General features: G+C 41.0%; 1 protein-coding gene across 1 annotated transcript; it reads right to left on the bottom strand.

Moving 5' to 3' along the window:
• Positions 1-533: 533 nt before the first annotated feature.
• On the bottom strand, positions 534-4,724 carry LOC307013282 (zinc finger MYM-type protein 1-like). The gene is made up of 4 exons (XM_079640609.1): positions 4,583-4,724; positions 3,652-3,693; positions 3,427-3,505; positions 534-3,323 (listed from the first exon to the last, which is right to left on the bottom strand). The coding sequence occupies exons 2-4, from the start codon at positions 3,683-3,685 to the stop codon at positions 824-826; spliced, it is 2,613 nt and encodes an 870-aa protein (XP_079496735.1). The 5' UTR covers positions 3,686-3,693; positions 4,583-4,724; the 3' UTR covers positions 534-823.
• Between the last annotated feature and the right edge of the window lie 21,028 nt (positions 4,725-25,752).

Raw genomic sequence — 25,752 nt, 5'->3', positions numbered from 1 at the left:
AAGCGTTATCTAACGACATGACAAATAGTACAGCTTTATGGTCGGAAACAGATAGCTCATCAAAACAAACATTGCTGATATTTAGACCAATTGTGAACACGAGATCCAATGTGTTACCTTTGTTATGCGTTGGGCCAGACACATGTTGACAGAAATTAAAAGATTATGACATTAAGGAGTAGTGGAGATATCATTGTCAAATCAATCGACAGTAAGGAGAATACTTACTTCTGGGTGTACAATTCTCCGTTATCCAATGGGAATGGATGCTCAGATTGCCTTTAAGAGCTGCCGACATAAACGGATGCGTTGCTTCCATGAGCGTCAAATACCGCCGGCGATGGGCAGGGGCGCAGCTGCCCTGTGTCAGGGGGGTATGCAGCAACAATTTTGGCGCCCCCCCCCAAAAAAATTTTTTTTTATATATATATTATATATATATATATATATAGTAATAATAAATAAATAAGTCTGCTGGACATGGCCTTTAAATAATAAGGGTTTATTTTAAAGCATATCAGCCACTGTAGGTCTACCATCATTAAAAAATAAACAAATTTACACATTTACAATCATTATAATCAATGCAACATAAAACATTAAAACATTAAAATGCAAAAGTAAGCTTACAAAGATCCATTAGAACACACTATGTTAACAACAACCACAGATGTAAATCACTTTATAGCTAACTCTGGTACCTGAACTGTCTTGTACACGGCCCCTGACAAATAAGCTAATAAATAAAAAAAATTAAAAAATGATGTAGCTTATGTAACAATGTTGCTACCTGAGATTGTAGTAGAGCACTCTTTAGTTGCTACTAAATCGTAACATGGCGTGCCTTTGCACTTGCCCATTTATCTAGTATTGCATCGAATGAAACAGTTCGTGCCACACTGTTTTCAATTGAAATGACTGCTAATTGGGTTAAGCGATCATTGCTCATGTTGGAACGAAGGTATGTTTTAATCAGCTTTAGCTTGCTGAATGATCTCTCGGCAGAGGCAACTGTCATAGGCATTGTCAGGAAAACTCTCAGGGCTACTGTCAGATTTGGGAAAACCAAATCAAGGTTCTCCTGTAGGAGGACATTTAGTTTATCCAGAGCCTTTTCATGCCCCCTAAGTAGACGGCTTGCTGGGTAAATTTCCTGAATGATATCCCTTGAAACATCATCGGTAGCCAGTGCATATCTTGTCACTGATTCCTCCAACTCAGCTTTTGTCATGTGTTCCATTTTGTAAATGAACTTAAACTTTTCGGACACAAGCTGAAGATTGCAAAATCTGTCAGACAACTCCTGAATTACAGTGTCAACAATAACATTAAAAACCATGCACCTAAAATGGGTCTCAGGTTCCTGTTCAAAATGGCCAGTGCTTGAATCATCTCCATGAAATCTCTTTTGCTTTCTGCAACGTCTTTCCTTAAAGTCAGGGGAAGCATCCATCTCAATGGCTAGTCTGCGTGCAATGTCAAGGGATTTCTGAAACCCCTCCTCTCTATACTTACAGAAGAATTCTTTCAGAGAATCGATCATCCTTATGGCTGTGTCCATCGAAATGTTCACTGCTTGCATTGCCTTGCTAACAAACGTGATCTCTGACAATAGATCATACCAAATAAAGAGGCACATCAGAAACTCCATGGTAACAATCTCGCCAGAGAGCGACTTTGCCTCTGAGACTGTTTTGCCGTCTTTTTCCACTTCCTCAAGCTTTTCCAAAGCGTCAAGAATCCCCCCTAACTGGAAACGCACAGCTTTGACAGAGTCTATTTTCGCCTCCCACCTGGTTTCACTGAGAGGCTTTAGAGTAATGTCCACAAACTCTTTGAGGATATCCCACCTCTTCACCGAAGCTGAAAAAATGGTGTACAGTCTCTGGATAGTGCCAAAAAAGGTAAGACACACTCTGTTTGATGATGCAGCATCACATAGGAGAAGGTTGAGACTGTGGCTACAGCAGGGGATAAATAGTGCCTCTGGACACTTCTGCTGCACCAAGGCTTGAACACCTTTGTGTATACCTCTCATATTCGAGCCATTGTCATAACTCTGTCCCCTACAATTCTTCAACTCCAACCCCAGGCTATCCAGCACCCCAGTCAGTGTTTCTGTGAGACCTTTACCAGTGGTGTCCTTCACAACTATGAAGCCAACAAAAGACTCATTGATGGTGGCTTTCTTTTTGTCGTCCGTATGAACATACCGGATTATGACTGAGGCCTGCTCCTGCTTTGAAATGTCAGGAGTGCAATCCAACTCCACAGCAAAGTACTTGGAGGCTTTGACCTGGGCACAAATTTTACCAAGTACACAGTCTGCAATTGAATCTAAAAATTCATTCTGAGTGCACCAGGAAAGATATCCTGTGGTTTTTTTAGCCGCTACCTTTCTAAGATGCTCTGCTAGTGTGACATCATATCGTGCTATGACCTCAAGGACACCCAGACAATTTCCATTTTTAGGATCTCCTAATGTAGCATTCTTCCCCCTCAGTGGCAAGTTCCTTTCTGCGAGAAAGAGTATGCAATCGATCACTCTCGTTAACACGCTTCTCCAGTGTGCCTTTTCAGCTTCTATGGCTTTTTGCAAGGTACTGTCAATTGTCTTACCAAGGCGTAAGCGAGATGCTAATTCTTTCCACAAAAGATACGCGTTGATGTGTAAACCACTGGTTTCATGGTGCTGCAGCGTTTTTGAAAGACTCTGCCAGTTATTATATCCCACCACAAAGCGTGTGTCAACAACGCTAGCTCCACCGAAAAGTTTACACGCAAAACAATACACCTTATTCGTACTTTTAGAATACAGTAACCAATCTCGTGCAACTTTCTCTCCATTTGACATTGTGCGAAAACAATACGCTTTCGAAAAACACCTTCTAGACTTCTCTGATCTTGGATATGGCCCATCAGGACATTTGTGTGGGCCATTTTCAACAACACACTGCCTAAATGAGTCCCCAATCTGATGTGGTGGTGGCCAGTCTGATGGATCTTCTGAGTAAGGCCTTGACTCAGCCCTCTCCTCTTCACCTCTCTGTTCCACATTCTCTTCCACCTCATCTTCACCTCTCTGTTCCACATTCTCTTCCACCTCATCTTCACCTCTCTGTTCCACATTCTCTTCCACCTCATCTTCACCTCTCTGTTCGACATTCTCTTCCACCTCATCTTCACCTCTCTGTTCCACATTCTCTTCCACCTCATCTTCACCTCTCGGTTCGACATTCTCTTCCACCTCATCGTCACCTCTCGGTTCGACAATCTCCTCAAATTCCACCTCTGTGGTGAGTGGCTCTCCATCTCTGTCTGCACTATTATCCCCAAAAAGGACACAGTGAATAGGTTGGTCAACAGAACTTCAAACCATACTGGACATTGAGTTTTGTGTGGTCAAACTAATAGAACTCCTACTACCTGACATCATCACTGGTCTCATCTCTACTTGATGCCATCGCCGACCTCATGTCTGTCTCATTCACTCCTTGCCTGTGTTCTTTTCCACTAAGATATATTGTCAAACAAACATTATGAAATAGATTTTCCATATTAGTTTTTCCTTATTAATAATATTAAAATAATATTAAGAAATGAATCTGTTGGTATCAAGACCCCTACACTTACACCTAATGTTAGACCTACCTGTTGCCTTCCCCTGTCTTTCCTGAGCCACCATCCTCACACCTGAATAAAATGAATTCACTGTTAAAGCAGCTGTCTAAATTAAATTATTATATCAGCCCAGTGATAAGGCAACTTAATAATAAAAAAAACAACACTATTATGCCGTGTAAGGTTGTGCTGCTGTTGAAAGTACATTCACATTTTGGATTTTAAAAGAACAAATAAAAAACACTATTATGCCGTGTAAGGTTGTGCTGCTGTTGAAAGTACATTCACATTTTGAATTTTAAAAGAACAAATACGGAGAGCTACTTAGCACAGACCTGTAAAGAGATGTGACCCTGTAATAACAGCTTCTGTGTCACCAAACAGATGTATAGCCTGTATGTCTGCTAACATAGACAGCTAATGGCAGCACAACATATTTAAATGATTCCATGGTTAGCTATGTTTTCCAGCTTCTTGACATTTATTGTGCATGCTACCTTATATTTACCAGTTGTTATTTTACCTTAATACAATTTGGACGTGACATGCATGGGGTTTAACCAAAATCTAAATGTAGCTATCAGAAACATCGGTTTGCATTAAAGCTAGCCGTAAACCACACTTCAGCTGCTAGTGTTAGCAAACACTAGCCAATCTGAGAACAGTCTGTTAACATGAACTGACATTTGCAAGCCTCTTATTTGGTAGCAAATGTGTGCATGATTCCATGATAAACCAGAGTTATTGCATTAGTTATGTTTTCCAGATTCTTGTCATTTATTGTACATGCTACCTCATACTTTCCATGTCAGCGCTGGCGCAGCAACATTGGTTTGCATATTCTAAGCTAGCCATAAACCCACCCACCTTTGGCTGCTACATGCCCAGTGTTAGCATACGCTAGCCAGTCAATATTTCCAAGCACAGACAGACGTCACACTTTAAATCATCCTATTCCTACCTGTTGCCTTTCAACATCCACTTATTTAGCTGTTGTCGCATCCCTTGACACGCCGTCTCCTTTTCCCTCTTTCTTTTTCTATTTTCTGCCCCCTACCGCTTTTTTGGTTTATCCATGATTTCTTTTTGACGTTAACTCACAACGAGCGACTGCTCCTCAGTGTTCACGGCGTCGCTGCTCGTGCTCCCTCCTCTATGTCAAAATTCTATGATGGAATCTTATGAGATAGGGCGCCCTTCTCTAGCATATTACTCCTCTAAAATGTTTTAAAACCTTAAGGAAATGCAGAAACTATTTAGAAACATAAAGAAAATACCATTTTATTTTTATTTTATTTTATTTATTTTTTTTACCATCGCTTGTTGGGCGCCCCCACTGGTGTGGCGCCCCTATGCGTTGCATATAGTGCATACCCACTTTTTGCGCCACTGGCGATGGGAATACATTACAATCAGTTGAAAGCTCTTTGAAGCTGAAGGAGCCTCGGCGCGTCACAACTGCACGCCACGGGTCCCTGACCAAGCGTCGCTCCTGGACGTTTAGGGAGTGAGAGTGTGTTGGTCTATGCTGCCCCAGAACGCCTCGTTGTAGATTTTTCTTTTTCCATTTTTTTGTTCCCGAGCATAGTGACCATACCAAGACCACACACACACACACACACACACACACACACACACACACACACACACACACACACACACACACACACACACACACACACACACACACACACACACACACACACACACACACACACACACACACACACAGCCTTATCTTTTCTCAGCCGCAGCTAAATGTGATCTCCATTCACATTTTGCCACACACTCACGTGTGTGCTCAGGCTGAGAACCGCAGTGTCTCGCTGTCTCGCAGACCACTTAGCAACCAGGAAACGACACCAGTAATCCACCTCACACTGTCCGCTCCTCGAGCGGAGCAGCGAGCCCCGCAATGTCCCGCCAACACGGCACCCAGACCCCACGCAGCATTCTCATCTGTTTGTCATTACTGGTGTCCTTTTCAGGTTGCTAACAAATGCCATTGTAACACATAAACACACATCAGAGCACAGTGGGCTCATAGGGAGGGGGGGGGGCAGGAGCTCCAACAAGGCGTGTAGGACAGAGAGTGAATACACATACTATACAGAGATACTGTAGGAGAAAATCTATGTGATTTTGGAACATTGAACAATGTAAATCTATTCTAGTAGACCTGAACAATGGAATTGTGATCAGTAGAAAGGGCCATGACATGGGACCTTTAAGAATGCTAAAAGACTACTTATAATATTGAAGCCTTGAAGTTTACTTAGCAGTGTTAGAAATTAATGGAGTTCCCAACAAACTACACATTCATTCAGTAGTGTGTTGAATACCACTATAAAAGAGTATCCATAAGTTTAGTAAATTGTGCTCTCAGTAATAATTTGATGTAGACCACACAGTGGATTATTTATGTAATACATTTAATAAGGGGTTAGGTAAGTGGCTTTTATTTATCAATGCAAAGTGTCTACATTTTGCATTGTGAATAAGTGTTTAATCTCAACAAGACCAAAGCCAAGTCCTCATGTCCTTCCTCCTACTTGCAGCTAACTTAACCTTTGGGGATAAGCTATTCTTGATATATTGATACATTTAGCTTAGTACCATTGCCTCACAAATCACCCCACCCGCTGCCATAAACCGTCATATACCATCATACACCGCCATACAACGCCATACACCGCCATACACCATCATAAACCGTCCTATGCCAAGGTCAAATGTTAGAAAAGGTAAAAAAGGTATGAACAATTATAAAACACCAAATCCTGGAGATGAAGCTTTGGGATTTGACAACCTCTGGCTCCACCATACAAGGAATAAATTCATGAGCTAACACAGATGGGATGGAAATTACCTCTGTGCACAAGTCAGGAAGGGTTACATTGCACATGAAAAGCTTTAAATCACAACTCTTGAACTGCACAAATACCAAAAGGTAGTATTAAATGAGAAATATCAAGAATGAGCGAGAGGGGTGAATGAAGGGGGTGGGCGGGCGTCTGGGCGATGCTGACTTTAAGAACTTCTTTTAAAACTGTATACTTTTTTTCTTTCATAACCAACCACAGAAATGGGAAAGAGCTAAAGATTCACTAAAAGGTTCAAATGAACTAGTGAATGTATGCATTTATTAAAATAGGCATTCCACAGTCATTACCAGTGCTACAAAGTGCTTTGGAATATAACGATGACATCACTTGCCCATGTCGTTTGTCATCTTTTTTTTTACAAAAAACATACAAAACACATCTAGATCATTTTGTGTATTGCTCATAAAAAAACAACTCCATATAATAGTTTGACATTCAGCATTAAAATTACAGATGGAAGGTGTCTGCTATGTACAGCAGCACAAAGTCAGATTTCAAACTGCACGGTAGACAAGAGGTGACAGACAAGATTGTGGAGGATTAAGTGTCAAATTAAAATGCAAACACAGCTATTTGGTAGACTGATTTCAGGTGTTTAAACCCAATGATTGTAAGGAACGAGCTAACAAAAGTGAGACATTCTGTAGACCGATGGTATGCAGGACGGAATGATTGCAGCTGGTTTGGACATTAAACATTAAAGACTAATGCTCAAGCTAAACAGATATTGAGGGTAACCTATAAATATCATTTTTTTTGGTAATTTGTATTAGCTGTGTATTCAAGAGTTCATTCACCAGTGGGAACATTTCCCTCACGCATCCCCATTTCACAACAAATAAATAGTTTATGTACAATAATTATAAAAGATAAAAATAAGTGTAATTTTGAAGCTCTTTTGAAACAAACAGTTCAGTACAACACTCGAGAGTCTTCTCTCCCGTGGATTTGCCTTTCCCACTGAGCCGGGATCACATTGTCTACATAAGATGTCACGCTGATTCAATATCAGGTACAAAAACATTTGCCACAATACAAAAAATAACCATCTACATCAGTTATGCATATTCAATAGTCCCATAGCAATAGCATCTTCTCAGATGTTGTGCAGATGTTATCTTGTGTTTTAAATCAGTCAATGAGTATGAAGGAGGTGCTTACATGCCTCAACATCCATTGCAAAACATCAAAACTATTTGTCAACGTTCAAATATGGTTTTAAAGCTAACAATTACATTCCAGAAGATAGCTTATTTATCCCAGATTCATGTTGATAAAAGCTTATGAACCATGGCCTCAGCTACCTAAGCATTCCCTACAATCCCCGTCCATGCTCAGCACTCTGGATGGGGTAAATAAAAAACGATGATGCAAATGTGGTGTTCCTTGTCCTTGACAGTTCCCTATCATTAACCAAGAACATTTAGTACAGTTGTAAAAAATTCATTACAGTCAAAGGATAATGTTTTCCATAAATACAAACCCATGCTGGGTCAGGTTTCTGAATTATTTATTTTGTGCCACCTTGACCATGGTTCAACACTGATCATCAAAAACAAACATCACAAATATACAAGGTCCACAAAACAAGGCTGCTGGACTCTGTTAGAACTAGCGCCAAAAAATAACCCTGCAGTCTCCTCAATCATGGCCACATTGTTAAACCGTAGAGGTGTTGAGTCAGTCAACATGTTTGTATATGGTACATTTTGTTACAACAAATAGCTAGTTTCCGTCTTATTGTAGGTAAAGAACACATTCATAAAATCACTACAGATCCCTTTTAAAGGTTTGTATTGCCGTTTTATCAGCTTTTATAATAACGTGTTTTACCCCCATCTCTTCATAGTCATTTGAGAGAGGGAATTGATGGAGAAATGTATTTGGTTATTGTCAAGCTTTTTCCTTTGATTATCCATTCGTGATAATGATAGTGGTTTTGCAATACAAATCACTATGATATGACATGTTAGGCCTTCCCATCTCGCTTCCACTATGATTGACATCAACGGCTATTCATAAGTAAAGAGTAAAGATGGAAAAAACTCATTTAATTTAAATCAACCTGTGATTAAAACCCAAACGTTTAAAAAAAGATGACCTATCACAGAGGGTTGCTCTGAAAGAAAAGAAGAGCAAGGACCAGCATCTTTAAGGCCCCGTAAGTAACATTCATATTCTTTATCTAGGAATGTCTCGACAAAAATAAAAAGTTGAGGCCAATATTTTTCTTTAAAATGTTATATCTTTTTTGATAAATTAAGTGTTAAAATTTGACCAACTCAGAGCTCGGTAATCCATCTTTGTATTTCAGTGATGGTAACACGCAGCATGCCACCTTGCCTAATCTTTACATGCCAACGCAGACAACTGTGGATTCATTCATACAGTAAGAGGAAGGTCCAAATCCACATCACAGCTATCACTTCTTCATATGTTGCGGCTCATTGCTAAATGAAACGGATTTTAAACATATGATCAAAATTGTGTAATGTGAATAAATAAATAATTTTCAACTGATTATAGCTACAATGTTGGCCTCTGACATGATGTGATGAGAATTTGTCTGAGCAGCAACATCATTTAACTCTTCCCTGAGTGAAAGACAGTGGTTCAACTCCACGCTGGATTTAAACAAATCCGGATTTCAAATCTTGTCTGCATAGTACACAAATAATGAAGGAGGTTGTGTTCATGCTGGCTGGATATGCCCACTTTGAATCATGATGACTACTTACTGAGGAACACATGTCATTCATCTCCAGTTTAAAGCTGGAACTGAGGGTTAGGCGCCCTTCACATTCAAATACAAGAGTTAATCGAATCTCCCTTAGTGCCTAGACCAACATTGCAGACGAGACTTCCCCGACAGTGGTTACCGCTTGTTGTGACAGGCACCTGAAACTGGCCACTCAGTTTTCAGAGAGCTACATTTGAAAAAAAATGGCATGATAGTTATTTTTAGTACATATTATATAACTTGTTTCAGTGCTTAATGATCATTTAAGCTTTGGAAAAGCTTTGCTGCGTTTTGGCTCCGTTGTGGAAGACAGAGATGATTCTCAGCCATTTTGGCTTGTGTGCCAAATTGTCCATCATCAGCTCTCTTCAACTTTCCAATGCAGGCAAGGTCTATATTTGCTTGGGCAGATCGCATTTATGTTGGGAGAAATTAACTTGACTACAACATTAAGACTGACTTTGTCTTTATACACATACTGGAAACCTAGATAATTGATAGAACATAAAATATTAATGCTATAATACTATAAACAAAAAAATTAAGTATGGCCACAAAGTATCCATTACCAAGTTGATTACAGACAAGCTTCAAACTTGTATTCAATATTGGCCGCTGAAGCACTGGCTGCTCAAACACATGCTGCTTCCAGTTGATATTGAATCCTTAAGGAATATATGTTACTTAATTTTAATGGGGTATGCCCTGGAGTAAACACTTAGATATTACAGAAAATTCCTGTTTGTATTTGTACTTTGAACTGTGTGCATTGTCTTCTGTTTGGTCAAGGTACTCTGTTTTTTCCTACTAAAATGAAGGACTAGGGGTAGATAACAGTTGAAACATTGCTGCTCCTTTAAACCCACTGGTCCTCACTCACAATCCCACACACCCCCATCCTCACTAATGACAACTTTCAATCTTCCATGGTCTATTTCTAACTCCATTATTATATCTTCAAACAATATTAGGATTTACAGCTCTTCCCATGAATAGAATTGTCTGCATCAGCTGTAAAAGGTAAGAGTCTTAATTTCAGCAGATTCACCATCTAATTTCATTCATGAAAAGATAGGGAGATAATTGATAGATTTTAGAGCCTTGAGCCCAGTGAGACCTCCGTTGTGCAGTAAGGGTTTAAAACAATATGAGAAGGGTGGCATACTGGTGAAATATATTTTGTAATGATTACGGGTTATTGACTTGTGTGCAGATCTCCTTGTATTTTCCAAATGAAGCCCCCACCTTGTGCAATGCTGTCTACTGTTCTCACACAATGACAAGCTACTTTTAAGAAGAGATTTGAAATTAAAGAGACAGCTGTAGCGCTGTCTACACTCCCTCTCTATCCCTGAAGACTCACTGAAGACTCACAGTGAAGATGTAGCGTGGTAGTTTAAACGACTTAGAGTGATCAAACCTACTCCTGAGATCCGGATGCTTCTGTACAGGCAGACCTGTTAGGCTCTCCTTCAGCACTTTCACAGCTCAGCATGAATCCACTCTGCTAAAAGGCTTATAACAAACTTCCAACACTTTCAAAAAGGTGCTCCTCAAAGGCTTCTCCAAGCTGTGTGAGAGGAAAAGCCTCCTACTAAATAAACTGGCCACTGTGCAAAACTAGAAAGGTATATTCTCGCCTCATTCATTGCTAACAATGACAGTCTTTAGGAGGGTATAAAAGGATTGAATAGTTTAATACGTGGAATAGTGGAGCAGAGACCCAGAAACCTGACTGCAGCTTTGACAAGGTGATGAAGAGTTTTTACTCTTTTAAACTGGGTGTATCTACTCTTTTGTGTGGAGGCTTTTGCCATTTATGTGTTTATAAATTATATTTTATACATTTCTTTAAAACCTATCTTCATGCTATTCAGTGTATTAAGATGTGTTTAATCACTCCATACATGAAGATAGTTTAGTGAAAGCAGTAAACATCAACATACGGACAAACTATGTAAAATTCACTTTTTTATTGCTTTTGTATATACATTCGGGTATTGGGTGCCTATCAGCCTACACACAGTTAAATAAGACATGTTTTGTTGAGGAGTGCTTGGATAAGAATATATGGGATTTATCAAGTTGTTCAGATACCCACTCACATATTGAGGACTGCTTTTGCAAAGGAGCCCCGGTTTTTTCCTCGCAAGCCAATCAGAGTAGACTAGGCGCTTCCAACTGATGTGCAGTATACATAATATAGAGCACTACAGCCTGCAGGTAACACAGAAGACCCAGCCAGCAAAATGTCAACGCTCAACTACTTCTTTAGGATGTCTACTTTTAGTTTCACAATGTGTTGAGCTGCTATAAAATATGTACTATCTTTCACAATTTTGTCCATCTTTCCAAATATTCAATTTTCTTCAAATCACTTTGCTGACCACAGCATATATAGGCCATGATATAGCCTAAAATGTGGAAGACATTCATACTCAAATTGGCCAATACAGTACAAGCCGTTCGACTTCAAGTTTCCAATTGTCCAAAACTGGATGTGTTTGTACCGGGTAGGGAACCCAGAGCACCCAGAGGAAACCCACACACACCGTACATAGGAATAACATGAAGAAAACATCACAGAAAGGATCCAGCCTAAATATAACACACAGTATTTTAAATGTTTTATAAAAAGAGAGCAAAGCAATGCACTCATGGTTATAAATATTCCAGTAGACCAGAATTTCACTCATCTCAAAATCATATGGCAAAGGAATGTTCCAAATTAAAACAATGTTCGACATAAAGAGATAAAAAAGCATGCAATATACCAGATTATACCAGAATACTATGGATAATAGCTTAGAAACTAATCATTATTTTCATTACTGATAAATCTGGTGTTTATTTTCTTAGATTAATCAATTCATCGCCTGGTCTATGAAATGCCCATGTTGACGTGTTTATATGTTTTTGTATGTCCTGTTGAAATACCTTAAGATATACATTTTGCTATCATCTATTTTACATCAGCAAAGCAACAAACTTCACATCTGAGTGGCTGGGGCCAGCATTTATTGGCATTTAGCTTGGAACATGATTTAAACGACCTAATCAATCCTCAACACTGTTTTTTATGCATTTCTGCTGGTTGACAAATTAGTTAAACCATTAAATATCTGAGCTCTTATTACAAACGAGAACTTCAGTGTAAGTTACTTTTCATTAACTTATCAACGTCATGCATTACCATACACAAAGTTGCATGCTAGCATGTTGTTCCCTTTTACCTGTCATTGTAGCTTATGAATCCATCAGTCAATGTTCACATCAAAGCAACCCTGATGTGCTTCATAACCTATCCTCATAACAACAGGAGATGTTGGCTTATTAAAAAATAATATGACCAGTTTTATGAGGCAGAAAATGTCTGGAGAAACATCTGTGAAACAAGTTGCATATTAAATATGTAGGAGCTACATTGAGAATTCCTTTTTGCATGGGATGGCAGAGCTATAAAGAGAATCCAGAGTGCGGGCCCCCAAGCTCATTCAAGTCCTGCCATTCTCCCTATCTGACAGTCAAAGCTGAATGATCTTGCTCTCTATGCCTAACTTTAGCTATTTCCTCTACTCTGTGGGGAGAAAACCGTCAAAACATTCCTATCTCGGCCAAAAATTAGCGACTAAGGATTGTCTCTGATCATTTTAGAAAATCAATAGAAAAAACAAAGCATAAGAGGTATTTTCTGTACGCTTCTCTTCCTGAAAGCACTTGCGAAGGCTAAAGAGTTAATTAATGCCGTTTTTGTTCTGAAGTGGAGGCCTCTGGAGACATAGAGAGAAATGAAGCAAGGATGGGGGTGTGCTGCAGTACAGCAGGGAAACGAGCACAATACCAGTAGATAGATTAAAGAGGCTGGATTTCTAAGGCTTCTTTATAGCCTATTAATGTAATGCTGCTTTATTCCTGAGAATGACATTGAACTGATATTTTCTATTTCTCCTCGCACAGCTGATTTTTGCAACCTGATTGGATTGTTAAATCTATTTTGTGGTTTAGTTATAATGATTATTTGCAAGGTGGATCTTTAAAGGATGTATTCTGTAGTTTCGGACAATTTCAAGACACCTTATATCCAATAATATATATCCAATACAGTTCTCTTTGCAGCCACCACTGTAGCTACATGGGACACGTTTAATACAAATCAAGGTGTTTTGAACACACCTCGGTTTAGTTTCAGTCTCCTCTCTGAGGGGAAGCATTGTCTCAATTAACGCAAAAATAAATTAAAACATGATCTGCACCCAACCCTGTCTCCTAAAAATGACGTTCCCACAGAACTAAACTGCATTCTCAATTACGTTTAGCTAGAAACATATTTTCTCCCACGTTACGTTTGTTATGAGCATATCTCAAATACTTTTATTTTCTACATATCTTATAGAAACATATTTTCTCCCACGTTACGTTTGTTATGAGCATATCTCAAATACTTTTATTTTCTACATATCTTATAGAAACATATTTTCTCCCACGTTACGTTTGTTACGAACGTATCTTAAATAGGTTTATTTTCTACATATATTTGCCATTTATTGTCTTGCTTATAATAATGATAATAGTCATTTATAAATATTATTTTAGAGCACACATTTGAAATCGAGAATCGGGCTCGATATGTGGTTGAATTAAAATCAGTAGGCGAGGCTGTAATTTCGCCAGCTGTTACTCTCATGAGAAATAAACTCATGAGAGAAATAAATATTTGAGATATGTTCATAACAAACGTAAAGTGGGAGAAAATACGTTTCTAGCTAAACGTAATTGAGAATGCAGTTTAGTTCTGTGGGAACGTAATTTTTAGGAGACAGGGTTGCTGCAAAAATACAGCAGACGCCAGCAGTGGTATCTCAAAAGGTCTACACACCATGCACATGTCGACATTAGGTATTGCTCCCTGTTGAGTATAAACAATCACACAGATAACAAAATGTAATCAACAAGTTAAGGGACCATGGCAATTTCTATGTTTTCAAGTATGACTCCAAATTGGAAATGAAAGGGGTCCCACAACGTTTGGTTTGCTGCTCACAAAAATCACACAGGGGATGCTCAGGTTTAATTTGTCCGAGATTAAAGAAAACACGTGTGGGTATGTGATATATTATTTAACTTAACTGCACATTGCAGGTCCTGATAAGACACAACATCCTCATACTGTATTGCCTACTTTCCATAAAGCGTGTGAAAAAGAAAGAGATGAAGATATCAATAGTGATGAGCAATGTAGGAAAAAGAGAAACAAGAAACATTTAAAGCTGTTCTGCTAGCATAATATATCTTGTTTCATACCTCCTATGTATAGGTGGGAAGTTGTTTTTAGCAAATCCCCCTTAGTGTACTGAAGACTTGGCAATTTCGTAAAAATTTCACACAACCATTTATGTGCTGAAATAGATTCACTTGTGCAGAATACGTTTCTCCTGAAGGTCCCCTTTACATTGTAAAAGCAAGAAATCATTCATATGAATATAGCTGTGTGTATTCATTAAGAGCTTAAGGTCTTAAACACAGAGATTAACTGGAATGTGTGGGACTGTGGATTTAAAAGCATCTTCATCGCTGGCCTTTGGTCTGCTGCACCAGAGTATGTGCTGCCTTTGAGCCTTGAATGAAATGTCTCAGTGACTGCTGGCGAGATGAAAGGCTCCATTTTGAAGTGGTTAGTGCTGGTGTGCTCGACCGGCTGCCTTATATTCCTCCTCCTGTCAGAAACACTCGGCTAGACACGTGTGAAAAGCCCACTGCCATCCGGAGCCTGTTATCACATGAAAAGGCTGCTCTCTGACCATAGCACATTTCTGAGCATGTTATTGTCCGCCGCATTGTGAACAATTTACTTTGAGGCTCAGGGGGACTCAAAGTCAACAGTGACAAAATGCATTGATGGCACATCGAACAGTGATGAAATCCTTTTTGAAAAAGATACAGCGGTGTAGTCTGAGCATACAGACATCTCACTACAGCTGTGGAGCTAATATGGATGTAGGGAAACTGCAAATTAAATGCGCGGCCATGCAAGGGACACACCTGGTGCTTATACTTGATGAAGAAAATGCTTCATTTTAAAAAGCCATGTTTTTTTTATTTTAGTCCTCTTTGATTTCCATTAAGACAATTAAAAACGTAAAAGCCTCATTCCCACCGAGTGCCTGTCGTTGAGATGAAGAGCCATTACTCTCACATCTGGGACCAAGAACAATAGCATGTAAATAGCAGGCTGTTTAGACCAACATGGCAGAGATCAAATGGAAAATTAAGCATAAACAAATCAGTTGTAACCACAATGGTAAACAGCCATTTTTTGACAAATTACCACATAATTTAGAAATAAAAAAACTAATTAAGTACATATATACAAATGTTGAATACAAATATAAACAATTTTAAGGCTGTTTTTTTGCCAAATCTATAGCTTGTATGTGAAGAAACAGTTTTCAATACAGACATTTCTTCCCTTTAAATATAAAAACAAGTAGGGTAAACTTAATAATATAAGGCATTACCTTATATTATATCATTATATGGTATTAGTTAGAGTGTTTAAATGTATTGACTTAACAATATGCAAAACGTTTACCTTAAATGTTTTCTAATATAATATTATGATCCCCACACTTAACCCAGCTCAAATGTAATTAGGTAAATGTCTGCAATTCCTAATGTGACACTGCAACAACACATGACATTACATTTCAACAACCCCACCGTTTTTTGTGCAGCATTCAGGCTTGCTGGGTTAAATTGTATGGGATTAGTTTTGTATCATAAAGATAGAGCCACACTTACTCAGAATAAAGCAAAACTATGAGTTTAAAAGAAAAAAAACTGAGTCAAGCTAAATAAAATAAATTTAAAAAATAAAACTATAAGTTGCAAACTAATCATTTGTGTAATCATGTAAACTACACTGAACATAAAATATAAACGCAACACTTTTGTTTTTGCTCCCATTTTTCATGAGATGAACTCAAAGATCTAAAACATTTTCTACATACACAAAATAACCATTTCTCTCAAATATTGGTCACAAATCTGAAAAAATCTGTGATAGTGAGCACTTCTCCTTTGCCGAGATAATCCATCCCACCTCACAGGTGTGGCATATCAAGATGCTGATTAGACAGCATGAGGTGTGCCTTAGGCTGGCCACAATAAAAGGCCACTCTGAAACGTGCATTTTTGCTTTATTGGGGGGGTCTGGGGGGGTCCGAAAACCAGTCAGTATCTGGCGTGAGGGTTAGGATTAGGGTTAGGTGTTAGGATTAGGGTTAGGGTAATGTTTTGAATCGAGTGGCCCATGGTGGTGGTGGGGTTATGGTATGGGCAGGCGTATGTTATGGACGATGAACACAGGCCACTCGATTCACAACATTACCCTAACCCTAACCCTGAAAATATATGTAAGTATCATTTTTGATCATTTTTGTTTTTTGTGCTGTACTATATGGCCTGTTTCTTTGATGTGTTAAGTGAGAAGTAAAGCTGTGCTATGAAAGTTAGCTTTTGCTACCTTTAGATCCACAACAATGCAAGCTTAGTAGCCTAACAGTTAGCTACATAGCTAGCAGTGAGTAAGCATTCAGACACCGGCGCACACACTCAAACGGACTCGTGTGCCTCTACCAACAGGCTTTCATGACTCTGTACAGATATAATAATAATAATAAATGGGATTTATATAGCGCTTTTCTAGACCCAAAGACGCTTTACATTATGAGTCAGGTCGACAAACAAAACAAAACAAGAACAAAAACACAAACAAAAACAAAAACAAAACAAAAACAGAAAAGCAGTCAGGAGGATGTTGGTTCAGAGGGGGGAGGGGCGGGTTTAAGGATAAGCAGAGTTGAAGAGGTGGGTTTTGAGACGGGACTGGAACAGGGTGAGGGAATCAGACTCACGGAGGTCTTGGGGGAGGGAGTTCCAGAGCTTCGGGGCTGCCACAGAGAAGGCTCTGTCCCCGAAGCTCCGGCGTTTGGCCTTGGGGATTGAGAGCAAACCGGCTGAGGTGGATCTGAGGGACTGGGGTGGTTGGTAGAGGATGAGGAGGTCAGTGAGGTAGGGGGGGGCCAGATGGTGGAGGGCTTTATAGGTGAGGACCAGGAGTTTGTAGTGAATGCGGTGTGAGACGGGAAGCCAGTGGAATTCTTTGAGGACCGGGGTGATGTGATGCCATGATTTGGTGTGGGTGAGGAGTCTGGCGGCTGCGTTCTGGACACGCTGGAGTCTGTTGAGGGATGTGGTGCTGATGCCGAAGAGGAGTGAGTTGCAATAGTCAAGGCGGGAGGAGATGAAGGCGTGAATGAGTCACTCAGCTGCAGGGCGGGTGAGAGAGGGAAGGAGTTTGGCGATATTGCGGAGGTGGAAAAATGAGGTTTTTACAACTTGGCGGATGTGGGGGTCGAGGGAGAGGGTGGGGTCGAATATCACGCCAAGGTTGCGTGCCTGGGTGGAGGGGGAAACAGGGGTGCCATCGATGGTGAGTGTCAGGTTGGGGGTTTTGCTGAGGGTGGATTTGGAGCCGATGAGGAGGAGTTCAGTTTTATTGCTGTTGAGTTTGAGGAAGTTGTGTTGCATCCAGGATTTTATTGCAGTCAGACAGGATTCGATGTGTGTGAGAGGGGGGTTGTGGGGGGATTTGGTGCTGAGGTAGATCTGTGTGTCGTCACCATGGCAGTGAAAGTCCAGGTTGTGATGGCGGAGAATCTGACCAAGGGGGAGGATGTAGATGATGAAGAGGAGGGGGCCGAGTACTGAACCTTGGGGAACACCTTGGGTGACTGAAGCTGTGGTAGAGGAGTGATTGTTGAGGGAGATGAAGTGGGATCTGTCGGAGAGGTAGGACTGGAGCCACCTGAGTGCAGTACCTTCGATACCGATATCCCGGAGTCGGGTAAGCAGGATGGTGTGGCTCACGGTATCGAAGGCTGCACTCAGGTCAAGGAGGATGAGGATGTTGAGGGAACCGGTGTCAGCAGAGGTGAGGAGGGAATTGAGGACTTTGATGAGTGCCGTTTCTGTGCTGTGGTGAGGACGAAAACCAGACTGAAGGGGTTCAAAAAGGTCTTTTTTTTTGGAGATGGCGGTGGAGTTGTTTGGAGATGATGCGTTCTATTGTTTTAGAGAGAAAGGGGAGGTTGGAGATGGAGATCCAGATATGCAAGTATAAGCCATGATAGCTTATTTTATTAACATGCTAATTTGATATGAAAATCAGCGTAACTTTGTAGCAAAACCTACCGTCCATGACTGCCCCTGAGCTGTGTTTTATTTGTTAACTTCATATTTTTCCTAACACATTGTTTTCCTCTGATATTAACAGTGTGGACCATTGAGACAGCGTGGTGTGGTGTTTTCCCACTTCCTCTGAGGGGACAGCAAATAAACAGACAGACACTTTATCAATCCCAAATTGGGAAATTATTTAACAGCAGCAGTGTGTTCAGGTATTAAAATATTTAGAGTTGGAATACAGTATAAACTACACAACACAAGTATAATGCACAGCAATCCATAAGATAAGTCTGATATGTTCATGAAACTCCCCAGGAGACACCGACACTAACGTGGCCGAGTGGACTCCGGAGTTTGATGCATGAGTTGCACTGTATGATCTGTGGTGTAGTGGGCTGTCACTCAAAAACTGAGTAGCCAATGGGGACGCACCCCTTAAAGTCCCGCCCACCTGGGACGTTTGTGTCAAAATCGAAAACAAAAAATGAGGGAGCACAAACGAGAAGTGCTGCAGCGAGAGAAGAAGTCTGATCATTGAGAAAGAAGAAACAAGAACTGTAAACAAAAACCTATGTTAAAACAAAGAAAAAATACTTATAGTTTACATGATTACACAAATGATTTGTTTGCAACTTATAGTTTTATTTTTGAAATTTATTTTGGTTTGCTTGACTCAGTTTTTTTTTCTTTTAAACTCATAGTTTTGCTTTATTCTGAGAAAGTGTTGCTTTATCTTTATGATACAAAACTAATCCCATAAAAATGGACCTGAAGAGCTTTAGGTGCATGTTGTAAAGTATGTGAAAACTAATTTAAAGGGGACTTTTCGAAAGCACTGGATGTAATGCTTTAAGAAAAACAGAACAAACTGTTGAAAAGACTAACTATATCTGTCCTTTTCAATTATACTTCACACAATGTAACACTCACTTTTCCCAGTCAGCATCTCTGTGCCAATATCAAATGGGATAAAATGTATTTGAGAATATATTCTAATTATACCATAGCTCTATATGTATTGTAAAAATTTGCTTTAGTAGCACTTCAGAGTGTGTAATGTCTTGATACTATGTATAGTAGCGGTTTTGATCAATGTTTAAACAGCTTGCTCTTCCTTTTTTAAAGATTTGTCAGTGTTATTTTACATTTATGGGCAATCCCTTCTCATTCAGTCCTGTTTCTTTTCATTTTTCATTGTTTAAACATGGCATTAGCTGGACCATATTTCTGTGTTCTGCCTAAATCGAGTAACATCAGTCTCCCCAGGACCTGAGAATATACCAGTCATAATAGTGATGGATAGAGCTACTTACAAAAAGGTACAGAAGGATTTAATGGGCAGTCGAACATTTTAATGGTTATCGGAGCACCTTGTTGCCCTACTCTAAGCTCTCACAACACCTCACTGTGCTATAAAGCGCAACCGAATGGAATTGTAAAAGGCATGAACAAGGTTTTAAGAGAATGAGCACTCTGAATCCATATCAGAGACCATCAACAGAAAGCAGTTGGATGGTTTTCTTGTACAAATTACCTTGTGTGTAATCTTAAAATAGGCTATGGAAATCTCTTCAAGTAAACATATTCAGTTATTCCGGAATAAAGACAGGGGCACCGGGACAGTCAAAGACATATGGAGTATTAAGCCTTTGGACGTGTTGTTCTTTTTCCTTTACAACTTATGTTCCTTTAGAGCGGAAGATACCATTTTGTATAGCTGACTCGAGTTACAGGCAGAGCATGGGAGACAAACATGCTTACGTAAGATCACTGAAGTAATTCATACAGTAAGTCCAAAAAGGTGAATTACTGCCCTTTAAGAAGATATTATTGGTAGAAAATCAAGCGTTATAACACCGATAACATTTAAAAAGACATGTTTACCGTCCCCTCTTTTGAACTGAAAGCTAAACAACTTTTCAGACGCAACAACATAAAATACAACAGAGCTCAGTCCCCAAACAGTTTGTTTGTGGACAATTTTCCTTTAATTCAAAGGTTCAGTCAAGGGATGTAAATATATACTTTGTTTTTGAAAATGAGCTGAACCTTGTTTACTGATAAACAACCATTGAATCCATCTCCAGCTGCAGTATATATGCAAAAACAAGCAACAGAGTCCTCAGTTCACCCTTCCTGGAGAGTGAGCAGCCACAATGTGCCCTGCCGTGGACCCATGCAGCTGCTTTCCCTGTAATAGTCCACCACATGAATCCATTTATCTGCAATTTTGCCTGGCTTCACGTCTCTTTGTCAGGGTTTCAGCCAGTGTATCGCAAGTCCGTCGGCCTGCCGTGCCATGGTTTGTGACAATGTGTACGCTGCGAGCCATAAAGTTATAGCTGTGAACACAACAATAGTGTGTTCTGTTTTGTTGTCTGTGAAAATGCATGTTATAAAAAGCCAAGGCCCAAGTCATCCTGTCTTGCTTTCCCCCTTCTGATTAAAGGGAAGCCTGTTACTGTATAGCCACACAGTTAGCAACATCTGCTCAGACCCACTGTAGGTGTGCGGACATTTGAGCTGCACCATATATTCTCATTTTAGTGTTAGGGCGCTCTGTTAAAGGTTTCTATGGTTGGTAAAGCGTTGAATTATTCCATAATGATCAGATTTTTCAAAGATTTCCACATGCAATACACTTGATTCCAAATGGAGTTTTGGTACACAGAAGCAATCTATAGCATTGGCATGACTATCAAATGACCCCAATTAACACATTTAAAGTGGAACATGAAATATTTCCTTTAAAAGTATAATGTAAATGTAGCTTCTCTAGCAGTTTAGTCATTTTTGGACTCCTTTCAGGCTCTCTGAATTGGTCAAATAGATTTTCTCAGAAATATTTTGGACTGTCTTTTTGAGCTACCCATAATCTGTGACACCAGAGGCCTGTACTACGAATCCAGTTCAACATACCCTGTATATGTTTGAGTTAGCTGGCTTACCTAATCCAAAACAAACGCGCTCTCGTTAAACTATCCTACGACGCTGGTTATCAACTCGGTAACTCGAGCCAGGGTTTCTCTGTCCGGCCGAGGTACCCGTTCACATGAAAGGGGCGGGGCTAGCAACATTTGACCAATCACAAATATGGAGAAGCGTACTGACAGCGCAGCATCATACTTCCTGAATGAAAAGTAAACTATAATATTAAACATATAGAGAGGCGAAGTCCCGCCCATCTACTTCCGACCCATGATGGGACCTTATTTTGGAAAAATTATGCATTGAAGTCAATGGGGAGAGAAAGATTATCTTTCGATCCCGTTTGAATTGTGCCATGAATTACACATATGATGTTTGTCAATCTTAAAAAATAATTTCCATGTCAAAAAAGTCACAGTTTGTCGTAAAACTGTTGAAATATAAGACTATGAAAAATACGCAACTAGAAAGACTACAAATCCCAGAAGCCCGGTCCCGCATGCTGGCTCTTACGGAACCGACTAACTCCCCATTTGTGTATGTACAGCTCTCAATATGCCCAGACTTGTAGTGATTTTCACCTCTTTTAATACTTTTCGCCTCATTCTGAAAGAAAGAAGTGAAATGTTGCAACGTGACGGCCATCTTGGTGTGTGGTGCGAGACGGGAGATGTAGTTCACTGAGCGGTTTCATACAAAAAAAAGTGTTACTTCACAGTTTTACGACATATTTTTATTTTTTTGACTTGCAAAATTATCTTTTAAATAGGCAAACATGTAATTCGTGGCACAATTCAAACGGGATCGAAAGATAATCTTTCTCTCTCCATTGACTTCAATACATATTTTTTCCGAAATAAGGTCCCATGGAGGTCCCCCGGAAAGGGAGGGACTTCGCCTCTCTATGAAGAAATTAAACTTTAAAAGGCCATGACTTAAACACTTTATCCATAATAAAAGCAACATAGTTGCACCTGCAAGGTGAATACAGCTGGCAAAAGAAAAAGTGTTTGAATGCGTACATTAACAGGTTTACAACGGCAGTTTTTCTATATGTCCTTTATTCTGTAATATGACTTGATAGCTTTAAACTCTGCACACTGAGCTCTGATTGGTCAGCAGGCGTGCTTTCACTGAGTTGATCTCTTATCCTGGAACCTAAACAGCAGGTTAGCCGTTCAGCATAAGTTACCATGGAGATCTAGCCCAGTAAGAAGAGAACCAGTGTCGTAGGACCGGAAACCCAGAGCTTTCCGCGAAGTTAGCTCACTAAGCGAAAATCCGGCTTCGTAGTACAGGCCACAGCTGTTCTTGGCTGCTTGACAGACTATTTAGATCCCATCGTGTATCTGCAGTCAACCGCAGGATACGCCGATGGCTTTTACTCATCAGGACTTTTTTCTTCTGTGTACACAACGTTTTCTTGAATGAGCTGGGTGATATAATTAAGGTGAAAGAAAGGATGAGAAGTATATTCTAGTTGTTAAAATATTGGTCATCAGAAAGGAAACATGTTGAGTTTTTCTCTTGCATCGGCACAAAGACTTATAAACGTGCATGTGTGTGACACAATCAACAGGGTTTACACATTGTTTAACAAACAGTACAGGGGCCAAATAAAATGTACATGCAAATAGTTTTAAAAAGGTCCCGTATTATACTTTTTTAACAATACATTTTAGGTCTCAGATATATACAAAACTATAGGTTACTTACGTAACCCCAGTACTCAGAGTAACATGAAGTGAGATGTCTCACTATGGGATGCGCCTCATCGCGGAGCAAACAGAAGCATCAATCTCATTACACCAATCCTGATTGGCTGGTGATCTTGACGTCAGCGTCAGGGAATCTAACCCCTATAAGTAGCTTGCGCTACGCCGCATGCATCATTCAAAATAAGCACCTCTTCTCGCTTCACCATAGCAAGGAGGGCCGTCTGGTGAGACATCTCACTTCATGTTACTCTGAGAACTGGGGTTACGTAAGTGACCTATAGTTCTCATTCGTAACACTCCGTTCGATGTCTCACTATGGGATATTGTAGCTCCCGTATTGCCAGACGAGCTTATCTCGAAAATCACCAAACCCAAACAGAATTTAACAGTTAGAGCTCTAACTCAGCAGGGGGCCCAGCACTGCATGGGCCACACTGGAAGCAGAGACGTCTAATCTGTAAAAGCGGACAAAAGTGAGCGGCGAGGACCAGCTCGCTGCTGCACAAATGTCTTGGATGGAAACACCCTTGAACAAAGCCCAGGATGTAGCCAGACCACGAGTCGAATGAGCACGCAAACGCGAAGGTGCCTGCAGACCCTGACTCGTGTAAGCCAAAGCAATTGCCTCCACAATCCAGTGAGAGAGCCGTTGCTTAGTAACAGGCTTGCCCTTCTGAGGGTTAGCCCAGGACACAAAGAGTTGGTCATTATGACGAAACTCTTTTGATCTGTCCATATAAGTGCGTAAAGCACGGACTGGACAGAGCAAATTCGGCTGCTGTTCCCCGGAGGGACACAGCGGCGGAGGAAATGCCTCAATGTCAATGGGGGTACATGAACCAACCACCTTAGGTATAAAGGCAGGGTTGGGCTTCAGCAACACTCTCGTTTGCCCTGGGGCGGACTGAGTGCATGAAGGATGTACAGAGAGCGCATGAATGTCACTGACTCGCTTGGCGGATGCCAGGGCCAGTAACAGCACTGTCTTGAGTGACAGGTGCTTCATGTCAGCTTCTTCCAGGGGTTCAAATGGGGCTCGAGTGAGCCCATCTAAAACCACTGTCAAGTCCCATTAGGGCACCAGTGACCTGGAAACAGGAAGGAGCCTGCGAGCCCCTTTCATAAAACGGCAGACCAGAGGATGCTGGCCGGCCGTCTTACCCTCAAAACCCACATGGCATGCAGCAATAGCAGCCAGATAGACTTTGATCATGGAGAAAGCTCTGTGTTTATCAATTAGGTCCTGTAGAAATGATAAAATCACTCCCACAGGGCATTGAAAAGAGGTGTGCCCTTTTTGAAGGCACCACTCCTCAAACACCCTCCACTTACAGTCATAAAGAGACCTGGTGGAGGAAGCTCTCGCACTCTGAATAGTGTTTATCACCTTCTGAGGGAGACCCACTGCATTCAGATTATACCACTCACGGGCCAGGCCCATAGGGCCATGCGCTCCGTGTGTGGGTGAAAGATCGTCCCCCCCGCCTGAGACAGTATGTCTCTGCGTAGGGGGAGCTGCCACGGCTGACCGCACAGCAGCTGATATATCTCCGCCAGCCAGTACATTGCAGGCCAGTGCGGAGCTATCAGGATCATTGTGTGTCGCCGTTCCCTCACTCTGGCCAGAGTTCGGGGTATCAGCGCCAGGGGTGGAAACGCGTACAGGAGGACCAGAGGCCAAATGTGCGCGAGCGCGTCCACGCCTAATGGTGCGTTTTGATCGCGCATTGAAAAGAAAAGCTGACAGTGAGCATTTTCTTTTGATGCGAACAGATCTACCGCGGCTCGGCCGTAACGCACCCACAGCTGGCTCACAACCATTGGATGTAGAGTCCAGTCTGCATATAGTGGTACGCCTCTGGACAGCAGGTCTGCCCCGAGGTTCATCACACCCGGTACGTGCGTCGCTCTCAGAGAGAGGAGACGGCCGCAGCTCCACAAGATCAGTTTGCGTGCCAGCATGTGTAACTGGAGAGAGCGCAAACCCCCTTGTCGGTTTATATACGATATTGTGGTCGTAATGTCCGTCCTCACGAGGACATGGTGTCCTCTGAGAAAAGGCAGAAAGCGTTTTAGGGTGAGGAACACCGCTAAAAGCTCCAGGTAATTTATGTGCGACCGCTGGAGGTCTCTGCTCCAGAGACCCCTCATCGGACGACCTTCGTAAATACCTCCCCAGCCTGTCAGACATGCGTCTGTGGTGACCACCTTCCTTGAAAGGACAGCACCCATAGGCACGCCCCGTACCAGAAAAGTCGGGTGCAGCCAGTGGCGCAGTGCCATTACGCATTTCACAGTAACCATCACTCTCCGCGCGCCATGACGCGCGGGGTTTAGTTTTAGAGCGGCTACCCAGCGCTGAAACTCCCTCATGTGTAAGCGTCCCAGTCGTACGACCAGGATGGCTGACGCCATGAGCCCCAGTAACCGCAGGCATGATTTGAAAAGAACATGTTTGCGCAGCTGGAAATGAGCGAGGCAAGCTCTGAAAGCTTTCACTCTTTCTGCTGACAGGTGGGCTGTAAAGGGCACAGAGTTCAGGTGTAAACCCAGGAAGAGTACAGTCTGTGCTGGGCACAGCATGCTCTTTTCTGTGTTTATTATGAAACCCAGG

Source organism: Notothenia rossii (assembly GCF_949606895.1).
Source record: "Notothenia rossii genome assembly, chromosome: 1".
Taxonomy (NCBI): Eukaryota; Metazoa; Chordata; class Actinopteri; order Perciformes; family Nototheniidae; genus Notothenia; species Notothenia rossii.
This window is presented reverse-complemented; position numbering and strand designations above follow the sequence as displayed.

What these genes read in the sequence shown, in the direction of transcription:
- LOC307013282 (XM_079640609.1), bottom strand. Translation starts at nt 3,685, where the DNA reads ATGGTGGCTCAGGAAAGACAGGGGAAGGCAACAG. An exon ending in AAGACAGGGGAAGGCAACAG is followed by an intron (nt 3,506 to 3,651) that starts GTAGGTCTAACA and finishes TTAGTGGAAAAG; the next exon opens with AACACAGGCAAGGAGTGAAT. An exon ending in GAGACCAGTGATGATGTCAG is followed by an intron (nt 3,324 to 3,426) that starts GTAGTAGGAGTT and finishes TGGGGATAATAG; the next exon opens with TGCAGACAGAGATGGAGAGC.